This window comes from Lampetra planeri, chromosome 30 (assembly GCF_965212315.1).
Source record: "Lampetra planeri chromosome 30, kcLamPlan1.2.h2, whole genome shotgun sequence".
In the NCBI taxonomy this organism is placed as follows: domain Eukaryota; kingdom Metazoa; phylum Chordata; class Hyperoartia; order Petromyzontiformes; family Petromyzontidae; genus Lampetra; species Lampetra planeri.
Genome location: NC_136136.1, coordinates 5276570 through 5290709, shown reverse-complemented (window position 1 = coordinate 5290709; position 14140 = coordinate 5276570). Strand labels below are relative to the sequence as shown.

The window sequence follows — 14140 nt, the reverse complement described above, 5'->3', positions numbered from 1 at the left end:
GTGTGATGGTGAGTGTGTGATGGTGAGTGTGTGTGTTGAGTGTGTGTGTTGAGTGAGTGAGTGTGTTGAGTGTGTGTGTTGTCTGTGTTGAGTGTGTGTTGTATGTGTGTGAAGTATGTGTGTATTGAGTGTGTGATGTTGAGTGTGTGTGTTGCGTGTGTGTGATGGTGAGTGTGTGTGTTGAGTGTGTGTGATGGTTAGTGTCTGTGTTGAGTGTGTGTGTTGTGTGTGATGGTGAGTGTCTGTGTTGAGTGTGTGTGTTGTGTATGGCTGTGTGGTGTGTGTTGAGTGAGTATGTTGAGTGAGTGTGTTGAGTGTGTGTGTTGAGTGTGTGTAATGTGTGATGGTGAGTGTGTGTGTGTTGAGTGAGTGTGTGTTGAGTGTGTGTGATGTATGTGTGATGATGAGTGTCTGTGTTGAGTGTGTGTGTGCTGAGTGTGTATTGAGTGAGTGAGTGTGTTGAGTGTGTGTGTGTTGAGTGTGTGTGTGTTGAGTGTGTGTGATGTATGTGTGATGGTGTCTGTGTTGATTGTGTGTAATGTGTGTGGCTGTGTGGTACACTCTTAGAGCTCCCCACCTACCTGTCACCGCTGCGGTAGAGTCACACCAACATTCCGGGTACGCACAACCCTTTAACCACCGACTGTTCATTCATTAATCATTAATATCCACAGCCTACCAGTCTCTCTTGTCAAAGTCACACTTTGACACGTGAATGTAATATTACACTCGCACGGCAAGTTACGTGTATCTGTGTGTGTGTATATGTGTGCCTGTAGGCATGTAATACACATGTATCAATGCTGCAACGTCTAATGAACTGAAGCTACATTTGGTATGACCTGTGTATTGTATATGTTACGTCTCATATCTACCGTGTGTATGTTGCGATGGTTGTTGTGTGTGTACTGTATTTTGTACAGGTTGCGTCTATTCTATATGCTGTGTTTCTTCTTGTATAGCTTGTGCGCGCTGTACCGACTGTGTGTGTGTATTGTACAGGCTACGGCTCTCCGCTATGTGTGCTGTTGCTGGCTGACTATGTGTGTGTGTGCTGTTGTACAGGCTACGGATCTGTATACGTTCTGCCGAGCAACATGCGGCTACCCCACTATGATGTGTGCTGTTGCTGGCTGGCTGGCTGTGTGTCTTACAGGCTATGCGTGCCTGCCGGCGGCGTTGTATACAGCAAATTTAACGCACAAAAAAATGCACGGGGGGGGGGGCATCCAACAGCAACCCAGCGAACAGCTGATGGGGCCGGCAGGGCGTTTCCAGCCTCCACTATTGGCCGTGACGCTCGCCACGTTCAGAATGCCCCGACTGCTCCATTGGTCGGGTCGGCGCTTCCTCGACGCGATCATCGTCCACTCCCCTCCGAACCGGGCATGACATCACCATAAAATTATAATGAATCCACTGCGACGGTGCATTTGTACGCACCCGGCCTCCCCTCCAAGATGTTGTCGTCTTACTGTTGTTGTTGCTGTTGTTGTTGTGACAGCGTACGCTGGTTTTAACCGAAGGCAAAGTCTGTCTCGTCGAGTCGCGTGGCTCTGGCTTAGGAGGGTCTTGCCAAGTTTGCTTCTGCTCGCAGTGTAGGGGGCGATCAGTGTGCTTTGAGTCATTCGCTGTGTATTTTTTGTTGTTCTTTCAAATTTGGCAAATTTGCCCCGTTGACGCAGGCACAAGGTGGCCTACCGCTTGCGAAGGATGTCACGGAGATCTGTAACGTCCCCTGTGAAGCCAAAAGCAGACGGCGCGTTGTAATGTGGGTTTTTTCTCACGGTTAATATTAAGCCCGCAGTAATAACCAGGGCGGCCGCTGCATTCGAACCGTGTAAACCCTTCCCTGGAACAAGTGGCGAACGCGCTGCAGCTGAGCCCGGAATTGGCGGTGGGGGCTGGTGGTGGTGGTTTGTGGAGTGTTGGTGGAATAATGTCTGCAGTGGCTGTCTCGTGTGTACTGTGTCCTGCACTCTCTGTCTCGACCTCTCGTCTCTACTGCGTGCCACGTTGTTTCGCTCATTCCGATCATTGTCCCTAAACGTATGAAATTGAACATACATTTTTACAATTTTGTCCAAAAATGTGCTTCCTTTTCAACATTCCTCCGGTTTGCCGAAAATCCAAATCAATTGACATTTGCCCACGTGACAATTTGATTTAATTGGCTCTGTCGGGTGTTGTAGGGTTACAATATTTATGTTTTACATGAGACCTACACTACCTACTCCGAAATAATCGAATCATACGCCGTAATATTGGTCGTACCTATAAAACGAAATGGAATACAGATTGCTAGAATCGATAACAACACACTTAAACTCATGGTTCAATGGACGTGTCGATATTAATGGGCGCCGCGGTGGAAATATGTTAACTCCCTCCCCTGGCATGGAGGAGGCATGCAGGAGGCATGAAGGAGGTCGTGGGTTCGATCCTGACCCTGTCGCCTGTATATTTGGAGTTGCATGTTCTCTCTTTCCCCGTGGAGAGAGACAGAGAACACGCGTTTCGAGTATTTGGCCGCTACACATTTACACATGATGAGCCACTTCGTTGAGCTATCATTTGTGGCCAGGTCGCCTTTGAAAAAGATCTGTATAGCTCAGTGAGCCTTACCTGGTGGAATAAAAATCGGTTTAGGAAGGTCATTAATCCTTTCGGTCATACCTGTTCGTTCCTAAAAAACACCCCAACAACCTGTATTATGCATCCCTGTCCCTACTCTCTGGTGAACACCGCCCTCTAGCGATAACGGGATCTTAGCCAGGTAATTGGCCAGTCAGTGGCAGAGGTCGCAACCGGGTACCCGATACCCGTACCCTACCCGATACCCGGCTACCCGTACCCGGCCGGGTACGGGTACCCGTTTGCGACCCTGGTGCGGCCGGGTACGGTTAGACCGTGAGTCACTGGTGAGTAACTGTTTGTCACTCATTTCCCAACGTCTTGTCTCTTCTCACAATTCAAGTTCCTAGAATCAACCCACCCACGCCTGCAACATGGCTTCATCCCAGAGGTCGCAATCAGGTACCCGATACCTGTACCCTACCCGTACCCGGCCGGGTACGGGTAGGGTACAGGGTACGGCCGGGTACGGGTACCCGTTTGCGACCCTGGTGCGGCCGGGTACGGGTAAGGAATCAAAACCCGTTTGCGACCTCTGGTCAGTGGGTGGAGGGTGGGGGTATTCGTGGCCCCTCCCTCTTTGTAAGAGAGACCTGGGATGGGTGACCGTGATCATAACGTGGGGGTGGTGTTAATGGCACAGATCCAGTAGCCGAGGAAAGACCCTTCTGAAGCGGACTCGTCAGTGAGAGTTTCCTAAATACAATGGACATTCTTCATCAACGGTTTATCGTCACCCGTTCTCCATTATCACGTTTATAGTATCAGCACCCGTCTAACATCATCATTAGTTCTCCATCATATTCATCAGCAATATCAACCACCCATCATCATCATCACCCGCCCTCAATCATCGTCATCATCATCACCTGTTCTTCATTGTCACCATCCATCAAATGGGAGTTGTAAAGATTCAATTATTACGATTCAGGGTCGTGATTCGAATCAGGAATCGATCGTATGTCTAAGTATTGTGATATGATGCGCGCTAATCAATAGTAATGCACACGTGATTGGACGCGTGCTGAGTGATCTCAATAATCCATCGATGAACCGATGCATCGGTGCACCCCTGTAATCAATCACCGTGAGGGCGACGATTCACACGGTGGTCATGTAAATCGTGGGTCCAAGTGCAGTCGAACGTGACATCTAGGACAGAGGGCGGCAACCAAAGTAACGAATTTTTTTTTTCTAATTCGGTAACAATCCCCTCGATATTTCAAGAGCCACAATGCATGCGGTCATTCGTAAATAACTGTCATGAAACAGTCCTTCAACAGCGGGATGCGGCTGCGGAGCCGCGGGTTTGCCGTGCTTTCACCTAGGACAGGGGTGGAGAACGTCCGGCCCGCGGGCCGTATAAGGCCCAGCGAAATCATTTGGGTCTGGCCCTGCCAAGGCAACCGCAGGCGGGACTCGAAAATCAATAAATCTAGGAGCAAACCTGGAAAAGCAGTTGCGAGTAGCAGCAACATCATCAATACCAGCTAACATCACACGCCTCACCAAAGAGAAGCAGTTCCAGCCATCACAATAGTAGTGAGTTAATTAAATGTTTGACCAAATATAACAGGCTCATTTTGAAGTTGATAATTTTGTATGGCCCGCGAATGATGTTGTAAATATCCAAAATGGCCCTTGGCAGAAAAAAAGGTTCCCCACCGCTGACCTAGGACATGGCTGCAGGCTAATCGGCGAGGGTAAGAAGTGGAGCTGCTACTCGTTGATGGGTGGCTCATTGGGGCTGGATTCGCCACTGACAAAGGGAAAGCACTGGTGTCTGACCCCAGTGCCGGATGAAGCTAGTGCAGGGCCTGTAACGTGTTACAAAGGGGCTCTAAAAAAACACGTACATATTATAATGTTTTACTTGCATAGTAAAGTAATTGTTTTAGATTTGGAATTTTCGTGACTGCAAGGATTCATACTCTTTGTTTTTTTCGGTAAAGTCACGAAGGTAACATTTTTAAATAAATTAACCGCCGAAGGGAAGTTACACTGATGACGGAGGCTTGTGTTGCTTCCGAAACGGCGTGAGTTAATTTATTTTAATTTTTTACCTACGTGACTTTACCGAAAAAAACAAAGAGTATAAAGTAATTGTATTTTTTCATTTGCTATACAGCCAGATAATACGACAAATCGCTAACCTTAAACACCCAATCGTTAATAAAAGTTGAAGGCAGTATATTACTCTCGTAATAGAGCAAGTGCAGAATCACTGAACCGAAAGTGATAGTACTCTTTGATTTTTTCGGTAAAGTCACGTAGGTATAAAATAAAATAAATCACGACGTTTCGATCGCAACACAAGCAACAGGTGGAACAGATACAGCAGGAGAACTGCTGACATAGAAGCTTCAAATCAAGATCGAAATTGATAGCTTGAAAGCATTTAGCACGGGGCCCTTCAACGTGCGGGGCCCGTAGCATATGCTACTTTTGCTACTAGGATAATCCGGCACTGTCTGACCCGACAAGTCGACTCAAGGCTCGGGAAATAACTCGTGTTCCGTTGAATAGCTGCCTCGAGTTGAGAGGAGGGCTCGTGGTTCATTGGCGAGTCGGTTCAATGGTTTTTGCTCGAGCACGGGTCGGCAAAAGCAAAATAATAAGAAGAGCCATTTTTTTTCGAATTCGTTCAATGAATAAATAACGAGTCACGAGGCAGTCCTTAAGGAGCCGCATGCGGCTCCGGGGCTGCAGCAGAGGTCGCAAACGGGTTTTGATTCCTTACCCGTACCCGGACGCACCAGGGTCGCAAACGGGTACCCGTACCCAGCCGGGTAAGGGTAGCCGGGTATCGGGTAAGGTACGAGGTAGTCTTGACTTAAAGCTTTCATGACTGCAGGAATTCATATTTCTTTGGGTCTCTCGGTAAAGTCACGTAGATAGGTTAAAATAAAATAACAAAAATATATTTTTGGTAATTTTCTTTTAACCTCTCTACGTGACTTTACCGAAAGTCCCAAAGAATAGTCGAGATAGTGTCTGATCGACTTGATGACTCCGCCCCCAACCTGCCTGCCACGCCCCCCGCCACTCCTCCGTTCGGCCGTTGCAGTTGTTGGGCACCTCGTTCCGTCTCCCCAGAGCTCGCGTTTGCAACTTGGCAAGAGGAGGCAGCCGCGATGCCTCGCGGCTTCTTGGTGAAGCGGCGAAAAGAGCGCGCGGTGGCGCCGGCGCACAGATGGGAATTGTGCGGGTTCCATCATTCAGAGCAAGGAGAAACTCCTCGAGCGGAGGCAGCAGCAGTAGCAAGAGCGTCAGAAGTAACAGCATTAGAAGCAGCAACAGCAGCAGAATTAGAAATAACAGGAACAGCAGCAAGAGCAGTCCACGCATACCGTGCGCGTGGGGACATTCCTGCATGTACCCCCTTTTTGTCCGTGGTGGATCTCTCCCCCGCCGTACCTCTTCCACGGAGCAACGTGGCCGGAGAAGACGATTATGACGACGACGAGGACGATGGTGGTGGCGGTGGTGGCCAGCGGAACATATCGGCTGGCGACCTCGACTCGACGTCACAGATCAGCTCTCTTACCCTGCCGCCTGTGCCGGCATTGAAGGAGATCTCTGCGAAGAAATTCGAGAATAAGAGGATGAGGCCGGTGAACAAGTGCCAGGGCGACAGCGCGCCCAATAATCAGAAGACGAAGAAGCCCAAATTGGTGGAGGACGCGCTGTCCTCACCCGTGTTGGGTCTCGTGATCACCACGGAACCACCCTGGTGCCGAGTCGAGCCCACGGCCTCGGTGGGAAGCTTCGTGTGCCAGCTGTGCGGGCTGTCGTACGAGGACCCATCGGCGCTCGCTCGGCACGGGTGCTCGCGCATCGTCCGTGTGCTCTACACGTGCCCCGAATGCGACAAGAGCTTCAGCTGCTCGGCAAACTTGGCCTCTCACCGCCGGTGGCACAGACCGCGTCTCGGCAACGACGAGGTCGAGGTGAAGGAAAACCGGCGGCGAGGGCTCGCCCTGGAGTGCCCGCGATGCGGCAGAACTTTCAGCAAACGCGACTCGCTGCTGAAGCATTTGGCCGCCCTGCACGGCGACTTTCAGCACCAAGGACAGCAGCGTCCGCAGCACCATCAAGTATAGCGTGGTCAGCAGCAGCACTAGCAGCACCATCAAGTGCAGCGTGCGCAGCAGCAGCAGCATCAAGTGCAGCGTGCGCAGCAGCAGCACCATCAAGTGCAGCGTGCGCAGCAGCAGCATCAAGGACAGCGACAGGACCATCGCCAGGGACAGCGACCTCGGCAGCAGCAACAGCAGCAACAGCAGCAGCATCAGCTGCAGCAGCAGAAGTTTGCGAGCGATGCGCAAACAGCGCCGCATATTGTCCAAAGCTGCCCGAAGCTGCTCTTTGGTTCGGAGCCGAGCTTAGCCGTTCGGGAGGTTTTGCGGAAATCGTTCGGTGGTGCGGGGGGTTTGTGCTGAGTTCCAGACCGGGTTTTACCAGCGCCCGGAGCCACTTCACGACGCCGACGCAGACACTCCCACGGCCTCACGCAGTTCCAGACGACGCCTATAACTTGCTCGGTTCCGACATGGGTTCTGTATTATTTCGTTCGTTCTTTCCGTTTGTTCGTTCTATCTATCGTGTATTCGTTTCTTCTAACGCTGATTTCTAAAGCTATGTTTCAGTCGATGCGATTCGTTATCATCATCATCTTCCTTTGAAAAAACACATCTCAGGCTTTGATATGAACTGAAAAGCGTGAACTTGATCATGTTTATGCTCTTGTATGTAATGCTCCAAGTTGTTGATACTGTTTGAATCTGCGTTAGATGAAGGTTTATTAATTTTTTTGTCAGAATTTGCTTGCAATACAATAAATGTACCTTTTGATAAAATTCTACTTTGATGCGGTTTGTATGCATTGCTGTATGGTGACATTCTCTGCAGTATATGTTAATACTGTAATGATAATTTAATCTACTTATCGACGTCAACGTCACCTGGTCTCAATCATTTTTCGGGAGGGTCATAAACTGGGATGTGTGAAAATTCCATTTGCAACTGGAAGCAGCGTCTTGCACACAAGGAGTGGAAACCGGAGGCCACGCATACAAGGAGGTGTCACGTGAAGCTGCGGTAGGCTGGTGGGTGAGTAGGTGCGTGTGCGAGTGGGTGTGTAGGTGGTGCACCTAGCCTGGCACAAGCGCCATGGTGATATCACCGCCGCTTAGTAGCAAAAGGCGGTTGTTGTGTAGGTGGGGGAGTGGGGGGGGGGGGTTAGCGCGCTGCGCTACAAACCCGACGACCGGAGTTCGATTCCCGCTCACGGCCAACACCAGTGACGATCATTTGAACCGGTCATGGGCCTCCCCTTGGTCGACTCGGCCACAAATACGTACCTGGTGCGGTGTGTAAACATCGCCACTAGGGAGACAAAGGCGATCGGGCGTGGTGCTGGCCACCCACCCCCTCGTGTACCATTCCGGCTTTCATAGGTGCTCGTTAACAGCACTTGCCCCAACAGTTTGTTGAGGCTATAGGGAGATGTTTGTCGTGGGCGAGGGGTAGGTGGGTGAGCAGGTGAGTGGGTGAGCGGGTGAGCGGGTGAGCGGGTGAGTGGGTGAGCAGGTGAGTGGGTGAGCGGGTGAGTGGGTGAGCGGGTGAATGGGTGAGCGGTTGGGCGAGTGCATCCTGGAGGATACCGGAGTACCAGAGGAGAACGTCCACGCATACAAGGGGCGGTGGGAGGGCAGATGAGTTAGTGGGTGAGCGGGTGGGTGAGTGTATGGGTGGGTGAGCGGGTGGATGGATGAGTGGGTGGATGAGTGGGTGGATGAGCGGGTGGATGGATGAGTGGGTGGATGAGCGGGTGGATGGATGAGCGGGTGGATGGATGAGTGTGTGGATGAGTGTGTGGGTGAATGAGTGTGTGGGGCAGCCGTGTATTGTGCGCGAGCAGAGGTTACTGTGTGCGATAGCAGGAGGCCACGAGAAGGCGTCTGGACGCGCAGAGGTCAGGGTGCCACATTGGCAAGGTCAAGTCACTGTCATTCATTAAGCAGAACCCGACAATGCGCGACAACGGCTCGTGGAATGGCAGAGCCAATGACAGCTGTTGTCACAAACGTCCTTCCGATGAGGGTCAATATCACCAGTGGAGGTCGAGTACATGCAGGTGATTCCACCCCCTTTTAAAGGGTCGAATAAGGGCATTTTCAACACCTACCCACTGCTGGATGAATGTCTCTCCAAGCTGTCGCCATCTCTCACTGTCTTGCGATGCGACAATCAATATAGGTCCTGATTTAATCGTTCCATCTCCACGGTGGTCATGCCTCGGGTACGTTCCATCCTTTGGCTTCCGTTTCGTCCTTAGTCTCGACCACCAGCCATCATCCTGCCCAAGCCCAGTTTTGTTTAAGCCCCCCTTCCACCATATTAGTGCCCCCCCCCCCCTTTGTACCCCCTTTCCATTCCGTTTGCTGTGTAACTGTGTCCGAAAACGACGCTGATGTCTATTGCGGTGCTCATAATGTCAAAGTAAGCACTACCTTTGTATGTTACCGATGTTATTGAGAGGTTATAGCTACGGAGAGCGACATATATTCAGAGAGCAAGACACACGCAGACACAGGGGCACAAGAAGAAACACACACAGACCGACACAGAAACAAGGGAGAGAAGATAGAGAAAGAAACAAAAAGACAAAGAGAGACGCGAAGAGAGACATGTGACATAAGAGATATATACAGAGAAACGCAGAGATAACGCTCTGAAAATATACAGAGACGAAGAGATCTACAGAAAAAGAAAGACATCGAATGGAGGACGATATATTTGTAAGAACAGACAGACAGACACAAAGACATCTAAGAAGGAGATAAGGAAAATGAGGTGAGATAAGAGAGGGAGAGAAAGACAGTGGCAATTAGGTTAGAGACGATGAGAAATACAGAGACAGAGGGACACAGAGGGAAAGAGAAAGAGATAGGAGGGGGGGGGCGTATGTGGCAGATGGCCAAGGCCTCTCCCGGGAGTGCCACGTGCCCGGGTCCCCAGTGAGATACAGAGGGAATTTAAGGACAGGTGGTGGTTGAAAGTTGTGGTCGAAAGTTGTGGTTTGGGGGATTAGTGGTGGATGTAGGTGGGGAGGGAGCTTGTCGTTGGTAGTTGTAGCTGGCAGTGGGGTTGTTTGAAGTTGGAGGTGTTTTGTGATAATCTTGATTGGTGGCGGTGGCTAATGGTTTATGGGGATTGATGGTGTAGTGGTCAGCACGCTGCGCGAAAATCCGGCGGCCCAAAGTTCGGCCAATATCAGTGACGATTGTCTGAACCCGTGCTGGGCCTTTCATAGGTCGAATAAGCCTTAAATGAGTACCTGGTGAGGTCGTGTAAATATCGCCACGGGGGAGATAAAGGCGGTCAGGCGTGGTGCTAGCTACTCATCCCCTCTTGTGCCGTGTCGGTCTTCATATGTGCTCGTTCGCAGCACTTCCCCCAATAGTTTGTTAAGGCTAGACGGGGCATCATTGTTTTGGTTACGGATTAAGGATGGTGGTGGTGTGTGTGGTGTTGGGTCGTGGTGAATGAATTGGGAGTAATCGTTGGAATTAGTGTAGTTGGAGGTGGTTGGGGACAATAACGGTGAAGGGTTGGCAGTGATTAGGGTGTCTGATGTTCGGGACGTGGTTAGCAGCAATGGTTCAGGTGTTGATGGGAGGTGTTGCTGCTGGTGGTGTTTGTGTTAGTGGTTATAGAAATGTTAGCGGTTGAGCTGGTGGTTGGGATGATGGCTGGAAGAGGTGGTTGGGCTGGTTGGATGAAGTGGTGGTGGTGACGGTTGGGCTGGTGATTGGACACGGTAGTGGTGGCTGGGCGGATACAGAATTTGTTGATTGTGGTTATATTATTATGTACGTTGAACTTATTTCGCACCGTACGTAGCCAGCCGTGCTAATCGGAGGTGCGGCAAAAAGAGATTTGAGCCAGGAACGCGAGTCATCGAATCATCATTGCATGGGAGGGGCTGGAGACACGTGGCGAGGCGTGGTGTCGAGTGTCAGGCGTGATGCATGGGGGGGGGTCGGAAAAGAGCTGTGTGTGTTGGGGGGGGGGGATTTATATTGTCAGGGGTGGGGTGTGTGTGGGGTGATCGCTATGGATAATGTGCCTGGGCGGGCGGGGTAATTTAACGGCTTAACGGTCGCGTGTTCTAAAAGAAAACAAAGAACCCAACTGACATATGCGTTTGGCTGGAATCCGTAGTTTTTCCCTTGAATTTACAGCCCCTTTTTTTATCAATCCACTGCTGGATGAATGCGTCTCCTCCGCACCGTGTCGATCATGGGGGTTGAACCATACTTCACCACGCTGGTCAGTGCGGCTGGCCGGGAATTGAACTCAGGTCGCCGCTAGGTTCGTAGGGCAGTGCACTAAGTAATGCAGCAGTACCATATACGACAGCATTAACGGTATGTATTAGTAAGTGGAACTAATTACAACGAAATAATTATAATTGGTGGAAAATTGAGGAGTGCACGTTTGTACGTGTTTAGCACAATACTTAAAGCATGTAGAACTGTTGCTGACCCTGCCGTATGCATCGTGACTCCCCGATCATTAATCATCAATCATGCACCAGGCAGTGCCTGTCCGCTGCTGAAAGATTCTACAGATATAACAATGCACAATCTTCCGAATCGTTGTACCCCCAATCAATCAACCATCCATCATTACCATCACCAATCATCAGTCAGTATCTATACACGAAGGCGTCCCCATGCCGCCTCCATCCCCTGCGGTCTTTCAATTCCACAGTCCAAAAGCCGACCAGATCGCTCCATCTCTGCAGTGGTCACCCGTTCAAGCGACGCCCTTCTACGTATCTACCGCTGGACGAAGTCTTCTCTAGAAATGACAATTCATAATCTGCTGCATCATCGTAACACTCCTGGTGGACATAATCAGCGAATGCAACAAAACCATAAGTCGCGTTCGGCAAGTCAACATATGTTGGTCCACCTCTCCGCCCTCTGTGTTGTTCGCCCTAATGTCCGACGTTTTCACTCCACGGTGCTGGGAACTTCTTCAGGAACTGAGCTTCAGAAGAAAGTTCCCAGTATGTGGACCGAAACGTCGGACATCGTGTAGAACAACACGCGGTACAACCCGAAAACACGTCATAAATACGGCACAAACGCGAAACCCCACGATGTGGTAACGCTCTCTCTCTCGCCCAACAAAATAGCGAGATGATCATACGTCCGCCACACATGTATGCAACTGGCAGGACAATATGTACGTGTACGTAATAGGGCCGAGCACGTGAAGGAGGCGAGGGGGAGAGGGCAGGGGGGAGGGAGAACAAAGAGAAAGGGACGCTGAGAAGCGCCGCGTTCTTGTGGACCTCGCCATCTGGCGAGAGAGTTCAATTCGTGGATTGTCTTTCAGTCCCCTTCTCCCTACCCACCGATACATCTGGCCCGCGCCCGCGGGCATTAACCCTTTCCGCAGCTTGCCCGCACAGCAAATGATGGTGATGATCAATAATAAGAATTATGTCCTCAATGTCCGCATCTCCGATTAGCACGGTTGGCTACGTACGGTGCGAAAGAAGTTCAACATATATAGCATGCTGTGACACGGTTATTTAAAAAAAACTATTTTCGAACAAAAATACTGGAAGTTTACAAAGAACTATGGAGTGCTTCCGGATTACTATACAATTACTTTGCAGTAGAGAACGAGGAACACGTGGATTAGAGAACATCCACATGTTAATGAGTGTTATTATTCAAAATGTCAATACAGATCAGTGGACTTGGGCAGGACACGTCGCCAGAAGCGATAATGACCGGTGGTCAAGTGGCAGACAAGGAATCGCAACGCATCCGAGAGGACGCCCATCGGGGAGATGGAGCGATGACCCCTCGTGTATTGGTGCGAGGTGGATTGTTGCATCGGCAGTGGATCGATCATGGCTGATGATTTATCTCGGTAAGTCTCACCGAGTTTTAAGACTCATTTTATCATCAGGGCCCTGCATTGAAATGTTTGGTCAATTCTTCCTTTGCCTCCGACCAAATCACCCTGAATGTGCATCTCTCGTCGGATTTCGCAAGATAACGCGTAGCAAGGGTCGAGTCTGGTTCTTACTTGGATGTGATATTTCCTGGCAATAATACCAGGTGTTATAGGCTTGTGCAGAGTGTCACCACTCAATGCGTGTTTCCTTCCACATTAAGGTCAACCCAGTAAAGGAATACACTCTGACCAGACATGCAACAATCAATCGACTTGAATAAAATTGACAATTACGCTCACAATACACGCATCGAGTCACGTGTCAAAGAATCAATTATTTAAGATTAAAATAAATATCCTACGAACATAACCTTAGGTATATAGAATGAACAAGGCGGGAACCAACTGGATAGTACAAAGGCGATAAAAAAACGTTATATTTTAAATCGATTCTAACTGTGGGAGTTAGCGGATGTTTAATATACGGTATATATGTATGTATGCAATAACAACAGCCTTGGAATAGTCTCTAGAGTACAGACACTTCAAAAGTAACGCCACCGACACACTACATTTTTTAAATCTATTCATTTGAGACCAGCGGGCAGCCCGTCCTATGAACGGGGCGAGGTGACATTTACTTGTCACTCACCAGACCGTCGTCAGACATTCGCCACACAGTTAAACACGGAGGCTTTCGCGACCAATATTATTCATAATATAGGTTTTTGGGTCAGATCGCGTTATTTATAAATGTGTCGTAACCCTCCACCACCCGACACGGCCAAACAGTAAAACATGTGTCACTTTTTCAAAAGACAACGTGACACATTTTTTACTTGTGTTGCAGTCGAAACGTCGTGAGAATTTGTATTGTTTTATATTTGTATTATTTTATTATTTCCCTTTTACGTGACTTTACCGAAAGAACAAATAATATGAATCCCTGCAGTCACGAAAGCTTTAAGTCAAAAAATGTTTTACTTTTTTTTACTGTTTGGCTGTGTCGGGTGGTGGAGGCTTACGACACATTTATAAATAACGCGATCTGACCCAAATAACCTATATTATGATTCACCACACAACTGATGCTCAGCTGTCATCAACTCACCTAACACCCTCACCAACTTCTGCAATCCTCTTCGGGAAGGCCGTTAGGATGAAACGGCTCTCGATGCACTCCGCCCTATAAGCACGAGCCTATCCGTTGTATGATTTCTCACGCACCGTGATATTGTAAACGGTAGAGCGTATACACATACGCCTGGGCGGATAAACCGAAATTAACGGTTGGTTCAAAGGTAGAATTTTAACGAAATTTAAACCTCGTTTTCATAAACTACACAGCGTAAAGCTTTCAAATCGTTTATTGATATTAGTGGAGAGGTCTCTCGGAGGAGTTATACGCACAAAGATACATACAAGATTATCAATTAGCCTCTTGTATATATTTTTTTCAAACAAACCTTCATCAATAAGTGTGACCTTGAAATTAAATATGTCATAGGCGACGTTTCGG

At 49.3% G+C, this 14140-nt stretch overlaps 2 protein-coding genes across 2 annotated transcripts in view; one reads left to right on the top strand and one right to left on the bottom strand.

The window, feature by feature from the left end:
• Positions 1 to 1207, bottom strand: part of LOC144728833 (tubulinyl-Tyr carboxypeptidase 1-like) — a 29054-nt gene extending 27847 nt beyond the window's left edge. The window contains exon 1 of the mRNA XM_078608517.1: positions 582 to 1207. Coding sequence (XP_078464643.1) covers positions 582 to 651 — 70 coding nt within the window. The 5' untranslated portion in view covers positions 652 to 1207. The remainder of the gene's footprint in view (positions 1 to 581) is intronic.
• A 4561-nt stretch (positions 1208 to 5768) lies between these two features.
• On the top strand, positions 5769 to 6885 carry LOC144728740 (insulinoma-associated protein 1-like). Its single transcript, XM_078608347.1, has 2 exons — positions 5769 to 5836; positions 6065 to 6885. The coding sequence occupies exons 1-2, from the start codon at positions 5769 to 5771 to the stop codon at positions 6735 to 6737; spliced, it is 741 nt and encodes a 246-aa protein (XP_078464473.1). The 3' UTR covers positions 6738 to 6885.
• The last annotated feature ends 7255 nt before the right edge of the window (positions 6886 to 14140 follow it).

Bases quoted from the DNA above. Each gene is read 5' to 3' on its own strand.
- LOC144728740 (XM_078608347.1), top strand. From the start codon at position 5,769: ATGCCTCGCGGCTTCTTGGTGAAGCGGCGAAAAGAGCGCGCGGTGGCG. The intron at 5,837-6,064 runs GTGCGGGTTCCA...TCTTCCACGGAG, and splicing joins CCGGCGCACAGATGGGAATT to CAACGTGGCCGGAGAAGACG.